The sequence below is a fragment of the Pseudochaenichthys georgianus genome, chromosome 10, assembly GCF_902827115.2.
Source record: "Pseudochaenichthys georgianus chromosome 10, fPseGeo1.2, whole genome shotgun sequence".
Classification (NCBI taxonomy): Eukaryota; Metazoa; Chordata; class Actinopteri; order Perciformes; family Channichthyidae; genus Pseudochaenichthys; species Pseudochaenichthys georgianus.
Genome location: NC_047512.1, coordinates 23,269,840 through 23,294,267, shown reverse-complemented (window position 1 = coordinate 23,294,267; position 24,428 = coordinate 23,269,840). Strand labels below are relative to the sequence as shown.

Here is a 24,428-nt window from a genome sequence, read left to right as displayed (position 1 = left end):
ACCAATAAAGGACTGGCTTATCTAAAGTCAGTTGAGTAGCACTTGAAATGTTTTAGCTCTATGAAACCTGATGTACTTATATGATTCTGTTTTCTTCAAGTTTGTATTTTGTTGGTCGAACGCACTTATTGTAAGTCGCTTTGGATAAAAGAGCCAGCTAAATGCAATGTAATGTAATGTAATCGCATCGCACATCTGCCACCAGAGATGACAGTAACAGTTAATGAAAATGTTAATCATATAAGCTATAATGAAATTGTATAGCCTGTGTACCCTCACACAGGAGTAAAAATGTGCAGAGGGCTTTAATTGAGAGTGTGTATAGTGGATAGATGTCTTAAAAAAGCAATATAATCCAATTTAGCATAGCAGCAACATAACCTATCCACACATGGATGGCAGTGACGCACATCTCCTCTGTATACATCTATGTGGGATTGTTTGAGAGAGCAGGAGTGTGTTTGCATGTGAGTGAGAGCCTCGTGTTGCCCGAAGACATCTTGTCCTTGTTCTCAAATAATCCACAGCGTGGAATGATACCTTGAGAAAGGTTTAAAATGGATAAGGCACAGATGCTTCCTGACAAAAATACTTTTCAAAAGGGTCTGATTTAAACTCTGGACATCAGAAAGAAAGTATAAGCGCCAACTTAATAACTCTTTAAGTTACGCTTTAATTACCATTCTCGCATCAGAAAGAAAGGCAGCTACACATCAATGATACATTACATCCTGAGTCATTCTGTAATGAAAATAAATAAATAATAAACATCAGCAATATTCTAATTATCTGGACAATGTATATCAAATACATTTTGATTATGATTTGTAAACTAAAAACAAAGGCAGATATCTGCTGTTTGTTGATGAAGAAGCTCCAAAACACTTACTAATGGACCGACTGTTTCCCCTTACATGTGGTGGAATAATATTAAGTAACAAAATTGAGCTTAAGTGGAGTATATGAAAAATCTACTGAATAGCTTTTCACCACTGAAGGAAACTCAGATTAGAATAAACCAAACAAAAAAATGTAATTGCTCCCCACCGTCTAGCGACACTAATAGCAGCATTAAAGTCTGACTCGGTGACGCTGGGCTTTGTTTCCTTCAGTGTGAGCTTCTGAACCATGGCAGTCTCGATACAACAACAGTAAACAGCACAGAGATTGTATATAATCTGCTCAGGTAGCACTGCAGCTTTAAAGCACACACACACAGACAGGTTGGGGATCAGAGGAACGAGAGGCAGGGATGTTAATCTCTCCAAAACACACCTGCATGCAAGAGAATACACCGTCGCATTACAAACACAAACTGCCTGCTTTTTCCTTATCTCTCCTTGACGCTCCATGTTGCTGCCTATCTGCTCCACTCCTTGTCACTCCTTGTCACTCCTATACACATTCACATTCACACATACCCCTGATTTGTCTTAGTTGTATGCCCAGTGATGAATAAGTATCCTGGCCTATTATATTGCTCATGTTTCTCTATAACCACAAAGCTGGCTGTGTATTACACTTGGAAGCCTCTTCTAAAGCAGACCCTGTCTCTTGTTAACAAGGGCCCTCCTCAATTACTCTCCATCGAGACACTTGCTAAAATAGCCACAGTGCCCTTCCTCCCCCCGATCCGCTCCTCCTCTTCCTTCATCCATCCACCTTTATTATTTAGAACCATGGGGATCTGTGTTGCCATGGATGCTGTCGTCATGGCTACAAACAACTACGCACTGTACAGGAAGTGGAGAAGGACGAAAGAAAAAGGAAAGAGTTCAAGGCGATGAGAGGGCTTGAAGGAAGCTTAACCTCTGCACTGTGGCCATCAAGCTGTGATAAGTCGCGGGGGTCAGGGCGGGGGGGTTAAGTCGGAGGGGTCGTCCATCATGTTCAATGACAGATGGAGGTCAGGGTGAAGCATGAGCCAGATTAAAGCATGTGTGTGGGGTTCCTGCTGGTTGTTTTCTTCATGTCTCACAAGGGACATCTCAGAGCTGGTCTAACCTTCATCACTTTCCGAGTATTCAGAGAGCGTCTTGCATTCATTCATGACATGAGTAAACTCTGCCCACATTTCAAATCTCCAATGTGTGTGTACCAACAGATAAAAGGTTCTCCTCTGTCTGCACAGCCTTGAAGGACGCAGGGTGATTTACATAGAGACGATAAGAGTGGAGTTTTATCAGTGTTGACGGATAACTGACGGTTTAATGCGGCCGTGCTGAAATGAGTTTGCAGGCGCGGCCTTGATTTGTGAAGCATTGCAGTGACACTCCAAGGATCCTGTGGAACGCTTTATTCTCAGCAATATTGAGCAAAAGTGGTGTGAAATTGAAGCACACAGAGGCAGCATGTGGTTAGTGGTTGAACAAAAGTTTGAGAGACGTCACTTCCTCTCTGCAGCCGTTAAACTGGAGGGGATTTAAGGACAAAGCATCTGTATGGGGGCTTCCTCTGTCAAAAGGAACTGCCTTTGATAGTAGTTCCTCCATGGCATCTCACTAATGAGGGAGTTCTTCCCTGGGCTGTTGATCAATAGTGGATCAATTGGGCTCATTTGATTTTTATAAGGCTCCAAAAATTAGCTCGATATGATTCAAACATGGACCAAGCAGGATTTAGATTAAAACAGAATCATGCAATTGAAGAAATGCATTGGAGGCAAACAAAATTACTATGATGTTAGCTATAAGTTACAGTGTGAGCACCACATAAAAACATTCTTACCTAAATACTATAGGTCTGAATCATCATCCTTTTCCTCAAAACATTTTTTATGATTTCAAGGTACACCACCCATTTACAGTAGGCATTTCATAATGTTGTCTATAGCTCCACCTTGTGGTTTTAAGTCACAGTGACAAGAAACTTTTTTGAGGATTTTTGTGATTTTGTGTCCGTCTTCTTTTTCCCTCTTGCTCTCTTTGTCTGTAATACACAGCTTTATCTTTTAAATAATTTCTGTCCTTCATTTGCACCACTAAAGGACACAGAAAACACCTGACACAAGTCTCCTCTCTATCATGTGGGTTCAATCCACAACCTCCATGATTTCATAATGCATGTTTTTGTCTCCTGTTGTTGACAGCATTTCACCGGTTTAGTGGTGAGCGTCCCTCAAAGTGATACATGCACTGCAGCAGATTATGCGGGGTGAACTTTGTGTAGTACAAAGACTTGGCTGTGAACTCATCCTACAGTGTGAATGTAGACAGGATGCACTAAAACTGAGAAGAAAAATCAATGAGCCAGCTAAGGTAATGGGGCCATGAGAAGCAGTATACAAGTCAGAGTAATCACAGTAAGCACTGCAGCATTCCTTTCAATGTAAAAGATTATATATCAGGTCCTCAAGTCTAAAACGTCTGTGTTTTGACAAATATTGAGTCCAGATTATTGGGTTCATTGTGTGTGCTTCTCACTTTGTGCCAATGGCCACTGTCTATTTCTGTGGTTCCAGTTATATGGGACTGTCTTTAGGAATGAGCCAGACTCTATTACACCCTGAGCCCTCCCTCAGAAGCTCTGCTAAAGTAACAGCTGATGTCACTCCTGCTTAAAGACACACACACACACACACACACACACACACACACACACACACACACACACACACACACACACACACACGCACGCACGCACGCACGCACGCACGCACACACGCACGCACGCACACACACGCACACACACACACACACGCACGCATGCACACGCACAAGCACACGCACACGCACACACACACACACACACACACACACACACACACACACACACACACACACACACACACACACACACACAACACACACACACACACAGCCAAGGGAGGTCTCTTACACCTTCCTCTCCCCACGACATCAGCACTTGGCACAGAGGAGGCTCTGGATGCCAGGTTGCAGCAGAGAGAGAGAGAGAGAGAGAGAGAGAGAGTTCAAAGACCCTCAGCACCCACATGTGCCTGGGTGGATCATGGAGCTGCACTGTCTTCCTACTGAGACCCCAACCACAGCCAGCTCCTGCTCCACGGACCCCTTGTACGACAACTGCCCACCTTTTGCCCAGCGAGGGAGCAAAAGGGCAAAGGCAATGGAGAGCAGGGTTGTGTGCCCGGCTGTAACCAGACTCTCAGGCCCCTGCTGCTCTCCACCTTGTCCGGCCCCAGCTGTGGCTGAGGGTCCCTCACTGCTCAGTGGGGGAAGAGAAGCTGGCGCCTGGCCAGATCACAGCTACTGCAGCTGGAGAGGAGCTTTGGGAAGACAGGGCTGTGAAGCAGAGCGGGGTCCCATCATAAACAGAGCCAGAGAAGATCAGGGAGGACGCTCGGGAGTTGAGGAGAGAGCTCATCAGAACCAGAGCCCAAATCCATCGCAGAGCGAGGAGCACGGGAGCGCTCTCTCTGTGTACGATAACCTCCCTGAAGCTGTCACCCCCGACAGCCTCCAAGACGTCTTTGAGATGGAAACAAGCTTCCAGGAGCAGATGTACCAGGCGTGGCTCCCTGAGCACTTCCAGGGACTGATGGACGGCGAGGGAGTGAGTGAAGGCAAGAGCGCCTGGTCCTCCTGTGAGATCATCCTCGCTGACAATAACCAGGACCAGAACCCAGGCGAAGACAAAAAGCATGATCAGGAGCCAGAGCTGGACTCTGGATCCTGTGGATTTCAGCGGGGGGACCTGATGCTGCAGCTCCAGATGTCCCCCCCTCAACAGCGTCTTACAGCAACTTCCCCTCAGCTACCCCAGTCTGAGAGCCAGGTTCTGTGGCCCTCAGCTGAAACCCAGCAGCCATCCTGGTCTCCCAGGGTGCCCCCCCCTGTACCCCTGGCAGACCCCTCCGCCAGCGCCCTCCGCAGCATTCTCACTGGTCTCCAACAGCAAATAGTCCGACAGAGGGAGGAGTACGAGGCACGAATACTCAGGTAACGTTCATTTCTTTTTTCTTCTCCATTTCAAACAAAGCAAACATAATATGGATAAGTTACACCGTGACAAATGACATGTCCTGAATGTAATGTGCTTTTGGCTTTAGTATCACACTTTCAGTTCACTGACTTGAGATGTTCCCAGTTCTTGGTGTATTGCTGTGGAGGGTGACATAATGTTCCCAGGCCCAGAAATCGTGTGTGTCCACTCAGCTGTGTTGCTCAGTTGACCTCGAGCTTCACCCTGTATCCTGTTTAGTTTGAAGCACACCAACAACTGCTTTTAGTTCACATGAACATTTCCCATCATTGAAAGTACTAAGATTATTACTAACTAAGTCCTTACAACTTCATTATTTTATCCACTTTTGTGTTTGCAGTGTACTGTGGACATTTCTACATATCACACTTCGATGTGTCATATAATGTTGCACTGACCTAAGACAGTGAGGCCTCCTGTTGGTAAATAGCGGTTTGGTTTTACGTTTAAGAAAAGCACATCCTGTGTGGTTGACATATAGAAACAGCTCATGGCATTGGAAAGAGAGCTAATTTAAGGGGCCATGCTGCTGACCTAGACACAACACATACCTCATTTATTACTGATATAGATAGAGCAAGTCTCAGTGTAAGGTCACTGGTACTGGTTGGCAAGGACAAGAGGAACATGGCAATACTTATAGTAAAACATAAGCCACCTGTTCTACCAACCATCAAGAATCAGGCCTATTAAAAAAAACTATCAACACACATGTTAGATTGACTCAAAAATACACTGCTGGCCATTGCTAGAAACCTAACATAGATCTCAGTCTTTCATTCACCCTAATGCAGCCCTCTTCTTTGTGTATTTACCATCAGCTTAGAGCAGAGAAATGAAGAGCTGCAGGTCGAGGTGGTTCGGTTGAAAACAAACCTCTCACAGCAGCGACACTGGTACCAGGCCGTCGAGGATAAGATCACTGAGTCTGAAAGGATCCGGGCCGCCGCAGAACAACGCAACGCCACTCTGCAGAAGGAGATGGAGCAGTTCTTCGACACCTTCGGAGAGCTCAACAATGAGGCCAAGAAGACAGAGTATATCGTCAAAAGCTTTTGAAAAGAGAATATATGGAATTAAATGTATTGTGTGTGATGACATTAACTGTATGTGAGAAGGACAAGACTGGTTAGTCTTTAAACTCTAGTAAGTATCATGTAAAGTAGCTTGTCACTATCAAAGCCAAATACTTCCGTCTCTAATTGCGAATGGTGAGAAGTGGTCTGCAGTTATTTCTTCATTGAGAATAGACAACACATCACTGAAAGAATAATCACTGATGTCCACTTTATTTGTTACGTAAGGGCAAAGATGTTGGCCGGGGGATTATATTGTGGTCATTGCAATCAGACATCTCTGACAATGAAAGGAGAAATAAACAAAACTAAAATGTGAGCTGCACAGTGTATACAATGAAAATGTGTTTTCTTTTAAAACATGGTGAACAATGTTCTGATCACTGTAAAGCTCAATCCTTATCTGATAAGATTTGTGGGGGTAAATCAGCCGCTCCTCACGTCATTAAAGGTACGACTGAAAGAATAAGGTCATAGTTATTTTAAAAGGAAAATATGACGTACAATAATAAAGTCCTCTGCGTCTCCATAGTGTCAAAATTCTGCATCACCCTGTGCAATGAGTTCTGCAGAAAGCAGCTCCAGTCCATTTCCACCATCATCATCACCACCACCACCACCACCACCACCACCACCACCACCACCACCACCACCACCACCATCATCATCATCATCATCATCATCATCATCATCATCATCATCATCATCATCATCATCATCATCATCATCATCATCATCATCATCATCATCATCATCGAGTTTCCATCATGAACCCTTAAGTCCAGATTTTTATTCAGTCTCATTTTAAACTTCCACGTGTCTTTTTGTAGAGGGGTCAACTTCCTCCACAGACGTTTACCTTACAACCAGGCGCCTGCTGTTTTTAAAGCAGATAATGAAGGAGATAATTGCAGTACATTTATATAACACACGCACTCGCTTACAAGGCAATGAAAATACAACATCTGCATCAAACAGGCATTCAGAACATCGAGGTACTGGAAGTAAAATAAATGAACGGATTATTTCTTTATAACAAGAACTACGGTATCTTATTGGCATCTCTAATGCCTTCATGCAAGTTAAACACCATTATTTGTGTTTTACTGCCTACAGGTGTTCTAAATGAAGTCTGATTCACGATGAGTTTTGGGACTGCTCCAGTACTGATGGAATGGTCTAGAAAAGGAGCAGCCGATGCGTTGATTTGTGAATGAAATGTTTCGACAAGAGGCTGATTTTACACGGGGCCACGGCGTGACTGTGTGCAACATTTGGCAAGAACACAAAAATAAATACAACATGTATCTTTTTGCCTCTCCAACATTTACAAGATTATGATTTTGATATACATTGTTAGTCGGTACCTTATGTCCAATGGGGGTGCAATATATAGTGCTACAGATATGTTGAATTCGTAACAAATGAGCACACCTTATCTATAGGTAATGAAAGGGTTTACAGTCACTATATGAGTGCCAGAGCGGGACGTATTTAAAAACAGAAAATAATATCAGGACACAAAAATGTAACACTGCAATCCCAGCTTTCCCTAGCTGTCAGGAGGAAGAGTTTAAAATCCACACCACTCAAGGCAATTACTCAAAAACAAAGTGTGGAAAGCACCGCTGTGGAGAGGATCGACCCAACTCTGGATGAGTGTTTGATCCTCAGATGGACATTGGTGCGATCGACTTATGGTGAGTTTTTGTTCATATAGGCTTATCATGCATGAGAGCAGCTGTGGTCTATGTTCAATGCGTCTATGCTCTAATTTGATAACCTCTGGTCTCAATGTAATATTTGCTAAAAAAATAAAACTATTAAAATACAGGCATACAGAACAAACAACAATCTCCCACCTACTCCTGGGAACCCGCAAATCAATCTGGATGCATGTATACTTGACGAAGGTAAACAATATCCACAAAGAAGACCAACCTTTGACCCAACAGATAGAATATAAAGCTCTCTATTCAGAACGAATAGACAGACTTTGACCTCCTGGCAGAAGTCCAAAACAAAGTTTGATATTGAAAAGAGCAACAACATCCACTAGGTGACACACACAGAAAGAAAATAGAAAAATAGACCTATTCTTCGAGGTTACAGAGGAGAAAAGAAAGAAGAAAAAGTGAAGAGAAGAAATGAAGGCGGTAGTTGATTGATATTTGTAAATTGTAAATGGGAGGACCGAGGCGATGTGTTCACTGACTCTCGTCCAGCGCTCCCGTCAGCGTGTCGATGCTGCTGCTGTCCGTGTCCGACGCCAGGGTGTGCTCCGTGGACATGGACGAGATGTCGTTGGCTGATGAAGACTGGGAGGCGGACCCTGACACCACATCTGAATCACACACACGATGGAGAGAACCAGAATATCGTTTAGGTCATTATACCAATAATATATAGAGTTAAAACAGTAAGAAATAGTGGGTTGGACACGTGACCACTAACATATTATTGCATCTAATGAATAAAGATGGAGCATGGGTGTACCTGAGCAGTCTTCTTTCATCAGTCCATTCTTGTTCCTCTCTTCCCAATCTATCACCTCTTCATAAATGAGTTCTGTGGAAAAGCAGAAAAAGTTACGTGTCGTCAGTGTGTGCTCAGATGAGATTTCTTCGAGCTGATGGATTCACCTCAGTTAATTAACACATATTTGGCCAATAATACACTATTTCTAATGTTCTGCATCTGAAAGGCTGCATGTGTTAATTAACTGAGGTGAATCCATCAGCTCGAAGAAATCTCATCAACTGCTGTTAATTGGTCTTGTTTTTTATTATTATTTACTTACACATGTTTTTTTAGGATGATTGGTCAGAGTCTTGTAACACAAACAAAGATGATTTTTTTCATGTGTAGAGAATATCTACGCATAAATAGGTAGATATGGAAGAAACATGATTCTTAATAGGGTTAAGAGTTTCCTGTATCTTTTGTATCTGTATCTCCACCGAGGGGAGTCTGACGGAGACACGCAGCTCTGCATGTGCGCTGGGTCTATCACTACAAACATTGTAAGGCCCTACAACAAGTGAGTCTCGCAGGAGAAATGGCACCCAAGAATCAGAACATGAATGAAGTTTGGCTGCACTGCAGATAGATGGCCCTAGAGGGCAGTGGCTCCCACCTTTCCAATGCTCGATGGAGTGCTCTCTCTCTTCCAGCTGCTTATCTGAAATCTGGGGAGGAGGCTGTGAAACAAAGAGAGAAACATTTATCAGCCCACACACACACACACACACACACACACACACACACACACACACACACACACACACACACACACACACACACACACACACACACACACACACACACACACACACACACACACACACACACACACACACACACACACACACACACACACACACACACACACACACACACACACACACACACACACACACACACAGAGCTGAAGTGAACCGACACCAGCACAGTTTCCTCACCGCGTCGGCCTCTCCGGGGTCGTACCACACGTGGATGTAGGGGTGATTGAGGGCTTCTTCTACGGAGACGCGGCATTCAGGATCAACGACCAGCATTTTGGAGAGCAGGTCCCGTGCTTGACCTGCTGTTATGGCAACAGAGGAAGGGCAGTGTTACTATGGAAACAGGCCCATGACATGATTTAATTTAACAGTCTTTATGATAACTGATTACTTCCCCTTGCAGAGTTGGGTAACATCTCCGGGAATGTCAAGATGTGTTCTTTGTTTGGCTGATCTTACTCTAAATGCCACAGAGTAGGGCAGAACAACTGTTGACCTGCATGGTCACTCTCTGAACTTGTTGTATAAGAGATCCCGTTTTCTACCTCTATGTCTGTAATTTAGTTGGAAACTGTCTGGTCACATCAATATATTGCAGACAAATATCTCTGACTAAAAAGGTAAAAAAAACATGAAGCTGGACAATTCTCTGAAACATCTATGCAGGGGAACGACAACTATATGCATTTAAAGTACAACAATTATTTTGGATAATTCTTACTCTTTATTTTATCATGTTCTGAGTCAGAGGGAAAGGCCCAGTCCGGGAAAAGCTTGTCTAAGCTGACTCCAGGATACTGCGGTTTGTTCATCACATAATTCCTCACGGTCTCCATCAGCCGGTTCATAAACTCCAGGCTGGGCGTGCCCAGAACCTCGATCACCTTATTCCACTGGTCGATGTCTGCACAGCACACTCGTTAGGGACAACTCAGCATCATTATGGGCTAGTACATGTGTCAGCAAATGAGAGGAACATTTGATACGGCACAGAACCCAGAGAGAAATACATGAAATGAAAGCACTTTGCGTAATCTGAAAACATTATACAGACAAGACAAATATGTGGAGCTGTGAGGCTATACTGAGCCACAGTGCATATTTGAGCAAGGTGCTAACAATAGCTTGAATCAAAATGACAATGTCTGCGTTTTAATGTTAATCTGGAATAATACTTACCACATTCACCATCTTTAGTTTAACATGTTAAAATGCTTACACAAATCCCAAACTACAGTTGAGCTTGATGGGAATTGTAGTTTTGCAGATATTTGGTCATGAACCAAATAATTTTGGAAAATAAAAACCTGAGAGTGCTACTACAGTTAGTACAACTATGCTGAAGGAAACATGAATGTATACGCTAATAGCAATATATACGATTTATTAAAAAACCTGGACCTGCTCGGCTGACTAACAATTGCAGTAAAAGCCATTATTTCCCCTGGTGAAAAGCAATCTATCCTCGGATCGCACTGTGTCCTTCATCTTTTCTCAGCTATTCAGGTGAAAATGGACAGAGGCACTGAAACGAGCTGGTGAGGGAAGAGGTGCCAAACCCATTAGAAACAGAGAAACGGCCAATAAAAATGCAAATGATTTGAATTGGTTCAATTTAATTTCCGCTATCAATTAAGGGGATTATAGCTTCCCGAAAAACAGCTCTACAGATGTATAATCTTTGAAGAGGGCAGGAAACACACAAAGCTCTAATTGGGCTGTGCTGGAAAACAATTAACAGATTGTGTTTAGAGGGCGAAAAATGCAAAATGTCTTGCCGCTCAAGTGTGCTGTTAGAAAAATAAGACGAGATGAATGAAATACTTTGTGTTAAGAAAAGGTTTGATGGAGGGTGTTGATAGATGACAACAACAGAGAGGATAAGAGCAATGAAGGATACGATCTGTTCCCTGGAAGATGACGCTGCCCTTCACCATCTCTCCCATGATGCACCCCACTGACCAGATGTCCACTGGGAATAGAGAAACATAACAACACACATGCAGAACATAATTGTAACATTTATAACATAATATCAAACACATAATAAAGTATAATGCGTGTGAAATAAACAGTAGAACAACTCTTCAGATGTTGCCAGCTGAGCAACATGCTCCATGGTTTGAATTTGAATGGCAAACAAATACAGTGGGGCAAAAAAGTATTTAGTCAGCCACCAATTGTGCAAGTTCTCCCACTTAAAAAGATGAGAGAGGCCTGTAATTTTCAGCCTAGGTACACTTCAACTCAAAATGAGAAAAAGAAAATCCAGAAAATCACATTGTCTGATTTTTAAAGAATTTATTTGCAAATTATGTTGGAAAATAAGTATTTGGTCAATAACAAAAGTTCATCTCAATACTTTGTTATATACCCTTTGTTGGCAATGACAGAGGTCAAACGTTTTCTGTAAGTCTTCACAAGGTTTTCACACACTGTTGCTGGTATTTTGGCCCATTCCTCCATGCAGATCTCCTCGAGCAGTGATGTTTTGGGGCTGTCGCTGCGCAACACGGACTTTCAACTCCCTCCAAAGATTTTCTATGGGGTTGAGATCTGGAGACTGGCTAGGCCACTCCAGGACCAGGTCAGTCGTCCTGGTCCCTTTGCAGAAAAACAGGCCCAAAGCATGATGTTTCCACCCCCATGTTTCACAGTAGGTATGGTGTTCTTTGGATGCAACTCAGCATTCTTTCTCCTCCAAACACGTCTAGTTGAGTTTTTACCAAAAAGTTCTATTTTGGTTTCATCTGACCATATGACATTCTCCCAATCCTCTTCTGGATCATCTAAATGCTCTCTAGCAAACTTCAGACGGGCCTGGACATGTACTGGCTTAAGCAGGGGGACACGTCTGGCACTGCAGGATTTGAGTCCCTGGCGGCGTAGTGTGTTACTGATGGTAGCCTTTGTTCCTTCGGTCCCAGCTCTCTGCAGGTCATTGACTCGGTCCCCCCGTGTGGTTCTTGTGATCATTTTGACCCCACGGGGTGAGATCTTGCGTGGAGCCCCAGATCGAGGGAGATTATCAGTGGTCTTGTATGTCTTCCATTTTCTAATAATTGCTCCCACAGTTGATTTCTTCACACCAAGCTGCTTACCTATTGCAGATTCAGTCTTCCCAGCCTGGTGCAGGTCTACAATTTTGTTTCTGGCTCTTTGGTCTTGGCCATAGTGGAGTTTGGAGTGTGACTGTTTGAGGTTGTGGACAGGTGTCTTTTATACTGATAACGAGTTCAAACAAGTGCCATTAATACAGTTAACAAGTGGAGGACAGAGGAGGCTCTTAAAGAAGAAGTTACAGGTCTGTGAGAGCCAGACATCTTGTTTGTTTGTTGGTGACCAAATACTTATTTTACCGAGGAATTTACCAATTAATTCATTAAAAATCCTACAATGTGATTTCCTGGATTCTTTCCCCCCATTCTGTCTCTCATAGTTGAAGTGTACCTAGGCTGAAAATTACAGGCCTCTCATCTTTTTAAGTGGGAGAACTTGCACAATTGGTGGCTGACTAAATACTTTTTTGCCCCACTGTATATGCAGAACAGTAGCTGAGGTCTCATTGGTCCATTCTGTAGCCGAGCCATGGCCTGATGCTTTCATCATATTCATCTGAAGGCTGTCTCCTCTCTCTCTGGCCTTCCAGGCTTTTCTCCTCTCCCCTGCTGCTCTGCTTATCAGTCTACACAGCTGTTGCTCTCTTCATCACTTCTCCTGTGTGTGTGCTCAGCAGAGTAGCATGTAAGTAGTTTCTTTTATCTGGGTTGGCTGTTAGCTAAAGCGTGCACGCGTGGAAAATAACCATTAACTTCTCTCTTCCCTCTATTTTCACCTTTACTGAAGCTGAACGGTCTGTGTGCTCCTTAAACGTCTCCAGATCATACAAACCACTCCAGGTCAAATCCTCAAACACAATGCATACATGTCTTACACTGTTCATTGTGTTTAACAGGGTAGGTACACTTTAGACTAGGAACAACTGTTTTTCTGTTAGGCCAGTCCAACGAAAGCTACAAAAAAGTATTTTGACCACTTCCTGGTTCAAATCCTAGCATTAGATCATTGTTATTGCATCACCTTGTAGTTAAGCTAGTTAAACAATACTTTCATCTCAACCCTGTTTGTTGACAAATTATTATTTATATTTAAATGTGCTAATTTGTTAAAAAATAAAAATCGATATAAAAGTGTGATGCCTTTAGAGGTCAGAGCCTCTGAAAATGTGCAACATCTGGTAACAATAGCTTAAGCCAATTATGATATATATTAAGGGTTTATTTTATATCGACCCAAAAAGCAACAACAAAAATAAATCCTTTCTACGAGTGTTCAGGCCCCCTGTGGTGCTTTGACCTCTAATAACCAGCTGTAGCCGACTGATAGTGGATCAAAGTCTTTTCACTGTGCATTTTTTATTCTGAACTGCCAGCATCTTCTGTTCAAACAAATTTCCTTACGGGAACAATAAAGTATATCGTATCGTAACAATCAGGTCTGTTGGACAAACGATGTAAATCAAATCAAATCAAATCAAATTTTATTTCTATAGCACATTTAAAAACGATTTTCGGTCAAGCCAAAGTGCTGCACATGCAGATAATAAATAACACATTACTACCGATGTAAACAGAAGACAATAAATTACAACAGCAAATATAAAAATCAAAGTAATGTTGTTAGTATTCTTTAATAAACCTCTGCATTATCTTCTGTGATATTAAACCACTCTATATGTAATGTTAGAATGATCAATCAATAATGATGGCTCTTTGTTGTCAGAGCTTTCAGCGTCACCTTGAAATCAGGACCACTGACTCAGTGGTTATTTTCAAAAAAGCACTCAAAAACATCTGTTTGTCAAGGCCTTCAGCCTCAGTTAACTCTTTCTTATTACTTTCTTTATTTTGTTTATTTGTCTTCTTATTTTCTCGTCCCTGTTGTGTGACTGTCTTTCCCTTTCGCCCCCCGTACAACCCTTTTCTTAATGTAAATTGTCCTTGGGTTTCATGAAAGGTTAATACAAGTTATTATTATAAACATTTATAAAACTCTTTGAGGTATTTTAAGTGTTTAAAAAAAAAAAAATCAAGAGTTCCTGGGAAGGTTCACATTGGGTCAAAGGTATTGTAATGGGACGGATAATGTTGTCTGAGGATTGGTTTAGAAATATAATAGATTTACTTCCTTTTTAAAGAAGGGCTCCTTGATGTCCTTACCATTCTCCTTATACTTCATGCCCAGAATGACCTCGGGGGCGCGGTAGTATCTGGTCACCACGTAGGGCGTCATCATGAAGTTAGTGCAGGCCGTCCGAGCCAGGCCGAAGTCCAGGATCTTTAAAGTGCAGTCCGACTTCACCACAATGTTACTGGGCTTCAGGTCCTGAGGGGAGAGAAGATCTTTAAAGCCTTTGAGATATTTTCCATACTGTTGGTATCTGTAAAAAGATTAGTCTGGCTGCCAGTTTTTTTTGAGAAACTATTTGCATGTAAACATCAGAATCAAAGACGCGATCCTTTGCTGGTAAACACTCTTAAACAAACAAATGTTAAAATGTCACTTGCCGATAAATATTTAAGACTAGATACTTAATTTAAATGGCTGATTGATAGAATGATTAACACCAGCAGATAATCTGATGTGCATTGGTTTGTACAGATGGTGGAATATGTACTATTAAAAGCAATGTTTCTGTACATTTTTAATAATACAAATTCAATAATAATTTGAAACGCAGCTTTGTCTCCTTCATGTCTCAACCGGTCATATTTACTATTAAGCTTAACCAAACGCACTTGACGTTAATTCGCCAACACTGGAAATAACATTCCACAAGTAGTATAACAGCCTACTAATAATATGAGTGTAATCTTTGTCTGTAACTGTGTAGAGGTTTAAAAGTCAAATCTGTGCAGCATTTAAAATGGATGGCTTCAAAGTTGTCTGATCAACATTTAGCCCACAGCACAATCCCTCTGGTGCTGGTACCCTGTGGATGATGCCGGCAGAGTGCAGGTGTCTGATGCCACACAGGATCTGGTAGAGCAGGTAGGACATCCTCTCATGGTCCAGGTCCATGTGGATCACCTGGCAGAGGCTGGCATCCATCAACTCCATCACCAGATACCTAAGAGCCCGGGAAGGAAAGAAAAAGTGAAGCAGGGATACAAAACGGCAGAATGGTAGACAAGGGAAACAAATGACAAGAGACTATATGAGGGAAAATAAAAAAGAGGCAGTAGAGAATAATTCATAAAGAAACAGACACATTGAAGGAACTAAAGCAAAGATACCAACGCTCCAGTAGAGGTCCACTGGTATCGAGGGATGCTAGTTAAATGCTAGCCGTTGCTATGATTCCTATAGAAAGATTGGTGCAGACAAAAACATCATGGGGCAACTCACAGGTCCTGGAACTCCTCCAGGGACTTCTGAGGCGTGAACACATTGATTAGACGGATGATCTGCAAGCAGAGGGACAGGCCATTACTCCTCTCTGTTTCTCTCCTCCACTGCGGGGAGCTAGCCAACTGAGAGCGCACCAGTGGGTTTGTCTGGATTTTCTGATTCCGGGCAAGAAATGACATCCAAATAGCAGCAAGCTGACCCTCTCTACTTCTTAAGTTTGTACATTATTTCTCAGTACAAAGGACAATTCAAGTCTTTATCCTGCCAGTCATATTCAAGGACAACTGTAAATCACGTCAGCTGAATAAAGTTATCAGGAAAATAATTCCTAATTCAGAAGTGTTTTTTACACAATACATGAACAGATGTGAGGATCAGGATGTAAGCTACATTATCATTTGACTGTCAGCTGTTTTTATCTGCCCTGAACAGCTCATTAAATAAAAAACACCATATCATCATACCAGACATAAAGAACATACTCCATGGGGAAGTAAAAAGAACTGACGTTAAAAGATGGTTTTCAAGTCTGTATTTTCAATTCTCCGGTGCTCATATGAACATCAAATCAACTTTGCAATATGTTTTTGCACAGAGCGAGGACTGGGCACACATTAGGGAAGGATCTCTTATGGCTAGAATCAACAGCATGTTTGATCAGATCAAGCTGTTTTAATGTACATTTGAACACATTAATATGCTGTTAATATGGACTATAAAAATACAAAGAAGTACAATAAATCTAAGTCTTACATTTTTGTGATTGACACATTTGAGCAGCACCAGCTCCCTGTAGGCCCGCTTGGCATGGGTCTGGTTCTGGAAAGGCCGGCAGAGCTTCTTCACTGCCACCGGAATACCCAGGTCTGTGTCTAGAGCCGAGCTGGTCACACATTGTGTAGAGGACAGACAGAGGAAAGGTTAGCAGGGAACTAAATGAATGCCTCCTGCAAAGCAAAGCTGTTTTTTGACTTATTTGTAACAAGAGAAGAATACTAGCTACCTGTTCCTTGTCATTTATGTTTCAAACAAGGTAAAAGAGATACAATAATAGTTTTTCTCTGTGCACATTGAACACCAAAAAAGGCCTACGCAAAGTAACAAAGGCAGTTTATCAAATCCCCAGAGACTACGGGCTGTGATGTTTATTAGAACCACAATGTCAAAACTGTAACCTTGCAAGTGTCCAAAATGAAAACGGGCATCCACAATGTGCTCAAGCCTACAATAGGATGTATGTGTTTCTTACAAAACCCTCTGTTTTAGTGGTACCAGAGGACAGGTCAGTGGGCTGCCAAAGTTATTAGTATTATTTCTGTAATAGACAGACTATTATGGAAATGTGTTAGCTTTCTTGGCACCTTGTCATAAACCAACAATTAAGACCTGACTGTGGTTCAAATCCAGAGTTCAAAGATTCACCAATGGAAATATATTTTTTTAATTAAACAATATCTTAATTTCCACTGTGACAATAACCAGTTGTCATAAGTCGACCAGTCCTTTAACCCAAACCCACAGAAGATGATTTTATATTCTAATGGACGTCCATATTAACGATACCAAAATCTGTTTGTCTGAATTTTGGAAAAAGTAGAAATGATGCACAAGACATCCAAAATATTTCCATTTAAGTACATTATGCAGCCAAAACTATAAATGATTACCTAAATATGTTGCTCAGTAACACAACACTGAGGGCTGGTTGCACCACCACTAAGATGTTAATAAAAGGTCAGCCTCTCACCATACGATGCCCTGGGCCCCGGAGCCGATGGCGCGGAGCTGCTCGTAGCGCTTGAGCACAGTGAAGGTGGAGTCCCCCACCTGGACGCTGTAGAACTGACCGTCCGCCTCACTCATCCTGCCGAACAGTCAGGACCACCAGCACTGTCTAATGGGGGGGGGCATCAAAACACATAGAGGGGAAACATCAGATTAACAGCCACACAGAAGGAGTGACTTTAAGCTAAAACAGTCATTTGTCTCTGAATAATTGCGCAGAATACGTTTTAGCACAGTTCTGAGTGTGGAGAGGTAATTATACAAAATGATCTGGAAACCTTCTTATCCCCTGAACCACTCAAATGATACACAGAGGACGGCAGGGCCTAATATGGTCCCATCTGTCAGAACCTGGCATCACTTCCTCCATTTTCAGCCCAGTCCTAAAGCCAAGCAACCTATCCGCCCTCAGTTTGCTCATCTGACAACGCTGACAGAGGATTGGAGCTGAAGCCGAGGCTGGTAATGTTTTGGTGTGTGTCGTTGAGAACAGAGGCAGCTGACAGCTTGGTGTAACCGAGGCTCTCGCTGCCATGTCTAAACTCATGCTGACACACTCAGTAAACACAACACACACACTGATTCAAGCAGCATTAGGACAGGCATGTTTTTATTGTTCTTCGATATGCATTCAGCGTCACAAGTGTTTGTACAGTCTGATGGGCACATGCTAACGTGTGTTTATCAAAAAAGAATATCAACGTTAACATTGATTCCTTAAGGCAGGAAGTGGAGGAGTATTATTCTTGGCCATGGTTTGTGTGCGTTTGTGTGGGCGCGGGCACATAAATGGTGTAGCTATGCAACAGCAAGCAGTCACGGCTGTGAGCTATTCCCTCAGGAAACAGCCACAGGTTCATGGAGAATGATATTTTAGCCTTGCCTGCGACGAAACAAACACTCGCACTTAACATTATTATCATTGGTATTATTAAGGGTGGCTGTAATGACTGGTGAATAAATAATCATAAAAGTATTACATGTTTTACTTTAACTCTTTTATTCTGATTTTAATATTTTATGAAGCAAATAATCATACTAATTGTTTCCTGTCTCATACACCTTTTCCATAAATGGATACGTTTATGTCATTTATTTTATACAGTTCCAGGATTCAGAGTTTTTTTTAAATAAATCATATTTATTCTGTACATTATTGTAATTCCACTGTGTTGTATATATAAATGAATGCAATATAGATAGGAAGAAAACAACGTTAAAAATACTTTGTTTCGTTGGGGTATTTCCCACCGTGTTTATGACTTCATTTGTTTGTGCCATATAATCCCACGGAGTGTCTGGTTGTCATCTTGAGTTTTTCTTTTGTTTATTTCTTATGTTCGTTTGTTCTGAATGGTTTGTTTCTCCAAGCCCAGGATTTTAAATCCCTCATGAACACGCCATTGTGTCTTTTGTCTATGTTGCTTCAGAAATAAACCAAGGCTGAAGTCGAATAGTCCATTTAGCTTAGGAACCTTCCTAAAGGAGTGAAATGACCCGGAAGTCCCTCAGTGGCAGCCATGATAAGTGCCGTTCGAATACTCTAGAATGATGAGAATGATAGGAAAAGAGGTTTCAAACTTCCTGTATAACCTCCTTTAGCTTAGGAACCACTGGACCTCTCTAACCGACAGGAGAAGCGAAAATGCTGCCCCACAATGCCTTGCAGCCGCAGCATTTGCCGTCACTCAACAGTCGGCCGTTCACGGAAAAAAACGATTATGACGGAGAAATTATATCATGAAAGTTACGGTGCTTATTAAGCTTTTTAAAACATAGGTGGTAAGTTGCCAAAGTGCTTTGTTTTGAACGTTCATCAGTATTATAATCAAAGAGAGAAATATGAACCTTAGTTTTTACTGAAATGATCAAATAAAGTCAACATTTCAGTCTTCACTGAGCTGTGTGGGGTTTGTTCAACTTTTAAAAGATGTTTGAATGGTGATATACACAGTGATAGATGTTAAGGACTAACGTTTATAATAAATACATCTGTATTGATTTTAAGATCTTTAGTTCATACAATCATACGTATTGGGATCATTTGTATTAATGTGGACCGGAGGGAGAGGGTGACGAGCAGTTTCACTTTCCTTTTTTATTTCAATTCCAACTTTGGTCCTGAAGAATATGTTTCTCTGTTGTCCACGTTCATAAAGCAAAGCAGCAGCATCAGAGCACGGTGCAGAGTCTCTAGATGAGTTTACAGTAGTCCCTCGTTCTTATTAAACATCCATGTTGTCGTCCGCTGTATAGAAAATTGTGGTTTCCATAGTTTCCCCACAGCAGCAGACGCACACAATGACGTCCGCTGGCGCATCATAAACACGTCGGATAGTGAAAGTGCATTCGGATTCTCTAAAGTATCGCAGTCTCTTCTCCTAAGTCCTTTTAAATTCTCCTATCCACTATCCCTTAACCCCGTGACGTTTCACTCAGAGGTCAAGGAATAGACGATAGGGTTAGAACTTAGGAGCTGATTTTTAAACTATCCGACTGCAGCCCAACACCGAAAAGAAAAATGGCTTCAGATCAGATCGAGTGTTGGTTTTCTGTCCGTCAGGGATCCCTCCTCTGTTGCTCTCCCTGGGGTTTCTCCCATGTTCCCTTTAAACTGTGGGTTTTCTCTGGAAGTGTTTCCTTGTACGATGTGAGGGTCTAAGGACAGAGGGTGTCGTTTTTCTCACTGATATTCTGACCAATCTGTGTTGTTGTATTTGCTGTAAAGTGTCTCTACTGTAGGCTATTTTTATTATATGTACAGCACTTTGGCTCGACCAAAAATCGTTTATAAATGTGCTATATAAATAAAACTTGATTTGATTTGATTTTGCAACCACACCATTACTCAGATGAAAAATGCATCCTTCTCATCTCTATCTTCTTTCTTCCTCTGCCTCCCCGGCGTTTTCTCCTCCTTCTGACATACGACCAGCTGGCTCTCACTACACCTAAGGGGAGTGCTGCAAATCTCTTTCATTGCTCTCAATCTTTCCGGTTCCTTGTTGTTATTTTATGCTTCTGAGATTCCCTCACTTCTGTACTCCTTCTCCCATCCTCCCTCTGGCCTCAATTAAAGATAGTGGGGTACTGACAGATACGTACAATATATTTTTGATGAACATTTTATTTCATAGCTGAGCTTTTTGGGGCAGTAGACAACATGCCAAGGCTCTGGCTGTGCTAAATTATAATATAAAGTAAGTTTTCCTTGACACAGATTCCCCACAGCACTTGAACACCTTGTGCATTAAATATCCTGCGAAACCTTTCCCTTCAGCTTGGACGATGCCATGGCTAAAAGTGGCATTCTGATATTTTTCTTCAGTATCTTTCTGCCTAATGTTTCAAGCTGCAGAACACTATAAAGAGGGCATTCATCATCACCAAAAGCCATTTTAGCTGCAGCAGCCACAGTGTGCAATCCTTCACTTACCGCCAAGCACGGCACGACTAGGCTAAATGTAGAGTTGACTCAGCATAGATATATAGACACTGACAGGGGACAACTGAAGTGAGGTGAACATGGCATGTAAGCTTATGCAGCCAGACAGCCAGCAGATGAAACCTGTTATAGCTCTGGCCAGCAGCCATTGAGGAATTTGTTCAAATTCAAAAGGGGAGTGAGTGATTGGAGATGAAAGGGAAATCAAGGCCTTTGCAGGTAGATTAAGAAGATTTACAGACAGAAAGAATAAACAAGCCAAACTATTATATCCATGACATATTTAGCAGAGGTGTGATCATAGCAGTACAATCACTAGAGAAATACATTAATGAAAAAACGTATCATTAAAAATGTAATCCTTCTCCATGCTGGGGTCCGTAAACAGTCTCGAACATTCAGACATCGGATACACCTGGAAGGCTGAATGAAGCTCACGTGTCATTTATTGTATACAAGTGTCCTTTGTGACCTTTACAATAATCAGTCTTATAACACTTAACGACAAACAAGAGACAGGGTGGATTCAGAGGATGTACATGTATGGCTATATAGACAATATTGTTTTTACTGATGAGAAGTGTTCGCCATCCAATTGCTAAACAATGCAATCCTTGCAGATTTCTTCAATTCTCAAGGTTTTCTTTTATGATTTAGAATGATATGAATGTGAAGATGGCAGGCAAGCATTTCCCTTTTCTTTGATCCTTCAAATATATAGTAGAACATCCATAACATTCATCTGTTTTCAACTTATTTATATTAATATTCCAATTACTTGTATATCGACTATTTTGCACTATTTCTATTATATTCTATTGTCTTGCACTATTTTATCTGTTTTATTTTGTTGCACTGTTGGAGGAGCCTGTGACCTAAGATTGTCATAACTACACTGTAGCTATGCACAAATGACAATAAAAGCCTTGAATCTTGAGTAAGGCATGATTTGTTTCCCTATTTGGATGTTTCTCTTATGAAGGAGTTGATGAGAGAAGTGACCCTCACCATCCTCAGCCCAGCTCACCATGACTACTGTCCAGCTCAGTCCAGTGAGCCTTGGGGTGTGATGTGGCCTTGGCGCTCAGTTGGGAGCTGGATGGGAGTCAGTGAGCTGGCTATGATTTTAGATTAGCATGGCTTGAAGACTCGGCATCTCATCCTCATGTGGCAGGGTTACAACACACACAGGGGCGGGTACATCTACAGCCATGCTGCTGCTGCTGCTGCACAAGAGAGGTCTGCTGAGTGCAAGACCAGTCTCTCAAAGAGGATGCTAAATATGAAGGGATGGGAAATGTATGTCAGTATCACATGTGTTGCTGTCAAATCAATCTTGTAATCCTTTCATGTGTTTGTACTCTGTGTATGATCCCCCCTTCGGCCCAAAATGTGCTTTGACATGCTTCAGATTTTTGACACATTATTTCTGTGCCTGATTTGTTGACAGGCTGAAACTTGCCTATGACATACCATGGAAAATTAGAAATATGGCTCATGCCTAAGACAATAACTCACCTATTTCATGGCAACTATGGTATTGGTCACATAACTTGGCCTATATAAATGTCATTCATTTGAATGAATGTAGTTAAATCACCCCAGGTCTATTGGTAAGCTATACTGCCAACCTTGTGTTATTACAGCATAACCCAGGTTTAAAACGGAGAATTTCAAAAATATCCACACGCAGCACGCCTACTCTAAAATACACACCGACACACACACAAAGGTATGAAGTCACCGTGTTTGACACACCGCAGCACAGCTGGCACTCTGTGGTTTCACACAGCCAGGAATGATCGGTTCACACAACCCTATTCAAACCAGCATAAACACCGGTTAAAATCAAGGTGCCTTTGGTCGGTTACAAAGTTACCGAGGCCTACATTCCCCGGGTTTTCACTTCTCTCGGAGGCAATGCGGTAGTCGGGCCGGGCTGGACCAAGAGCTCTGACGGACCAGAGGACAGCGGAGGAGGCGGCAGCAGACCTACCTTCTCCCTTCGCCGCTCCCAGGGCACTCCCATGCATCGAAAACACAGACAAAACCCTCTCTCCGTCCTTCAGACACAACCTAGACCCGGAAAAGTTTAGGAAAAGGGACTGTCACGACAGATAGAGCCTCCCCCGGTTCCCAGCTAACTCCAGCGGCAGCAGCACGGAGGGACGGTGCGGAGGAAGGCGACGCCACAACAAGCACCGAGCGAGCATGCGGGTGACGTCATCGCGCATTTATTTACGTGGGTGCAAACTTCTTTTTTTTCTCCTCGAAAACTTTGTGGAAAAGAACTTTTTGGACCGGATGTTATCGATAACATGTCGTCATTATCGGTGGTGTAACAAGTAATCAGATCATGTTCATGAGTTAGGTTAAAACTCAATCACAGTCAAGTCCTGCATTCATAATGGTATTGTGGAACAGTCAATAGTCTGATTATTACACTAACATGTAGTTTATTCTACTCATGTATGCCTCATTATGTATAATTTAAGATGCTGTATATGAGATGTAAAAATCAGATCTTAAAATATGTAACTTTGGCTAAATGTGTAGTGAAAAGTACTTCAAAAGTATGCACTCATAGTTGAATGTCACCAATGTATTGATGCACAATTAAAGGCATTCTAAATACTATAATTAGTAACTCACTATCCAGAAGTTGTAAAAGAGAAGAAGAGATCTTAAAATACACATATTTCTGTAAACTTTCATCTCTGTCGGGCTGAATCACTTTATTTAAATGAATAAGAATTGACATTGTATGCTTATGTTGGAGTAATAATATCACCACAATATGATATTACTTGAAAGAAGAAATACTGGGTCAAGGAAAAAAGACAAAACAGTGGCAGACTTTGAAAATAATCCTTTACCTTTTTATGAAATGCCTGCTTTTCTCTTTAAAACATACCATAGAAAATACAATTACAGTGAAAGATATAAACACTTTCTTAAGCCCATATAAAATATAAATCAGAAAAATACAGAATATTACAATAATTATAAGCCCATTCAAACAAAAGGATTATTAAAGGTCAAGGTATAATTTATTTGCTGATGAAAGTTTAAATTATTTTCAGGTTTGTCTACAGAGATGTTCCAACCTATGATGAAAATGAGTTGGTCATAACAAAAGGTTAATGTTGTACCTTGAACTGACTTTGGAACTGGAAATCCTTTTACACTGAATAAACGAACATACAATATATATATTTTAAAAATATAATAAACAAAATGGAGCAGAAACATAATAAAATAATCAAGTATAATGTGAAAGTCAGATTGATATGGAATTTTCTTCTAAGAGTATCTGTTAACAATATTGCAATTATGGGATAATGGCTCAAAGGCACAGTTTTGGCATAAATGTGCAGTAAAATATTTATATATGAAAAACAGATTTTTATAATTTAAAAAACTCACTGGAATAAAAATGTTTAATACCTTCATTTCCCATTACGT

The 24,428-nt window shown here is 41.6% G+C and overlaps 2 protein-coding genes across 2 annotated transcripts; one reads left to right on the top strand and one right to left on the bottom strand.

Annotated features, from left to right (window-relative positions):
* The first annotated feature begins 3,853 nt into the window (after positions 1–3,853).
* Positions 3,854–6,673, top strand: LOC117453936 (rho GTPase-activating protein 24). The gene is made up of 2 exons (XM_034092969.2): positions 3,854–4,919; positions 5,784–6,673. The coding sequence occupies exons 1-2, from the start codon at positions 3,886–3,888 to the stop codon at positions 6,019–6,021; spliced, it is 1,272 nt and encodes a 423-aa protein (XP_033948860.1). The 5' UTR covers positions 3,854–3,885; the 3' UTR covers positions 6,022–6,673.
* Positions 6,674–6,794: 121 nt separating this feature from the next.
* Positions 6,795–23,178, bottom strand: mapk9 (mitogen-activated protein kinase 9). Its single transcript, XM_034092462.2, has 12 exons — positions 22,960–23,178; positions 17,481–17,627; positions 16,487–16,616; positions 15,731–15,789; positions 15,314–15,452; positions 14,542–14,707; positions 11,223–11,294; positions 10,044–10,226; positions 9,500–9,624; positions 9,175–9,238; positions 8,535–8,606; positions 6,795–8,382 (listed from the first exon to the last, which is right to left on the bottom strand). The coding sequence occupies exons 2-12, from the start codon at positions 17,594–17,596 to the stop codon at positions 8,246–8,248; spliced, it is 1,263 nt and encodes a 420-aa protein (XP_033948353.1). The 5' UTR covers positions 17,597–17,627; positions 22,960–23,178; the 3' UTR covers positions 6,795–8,245.
* Between the last annotated feature and the right edge of the window lie 1,250 nt (positions 23,179–24,428).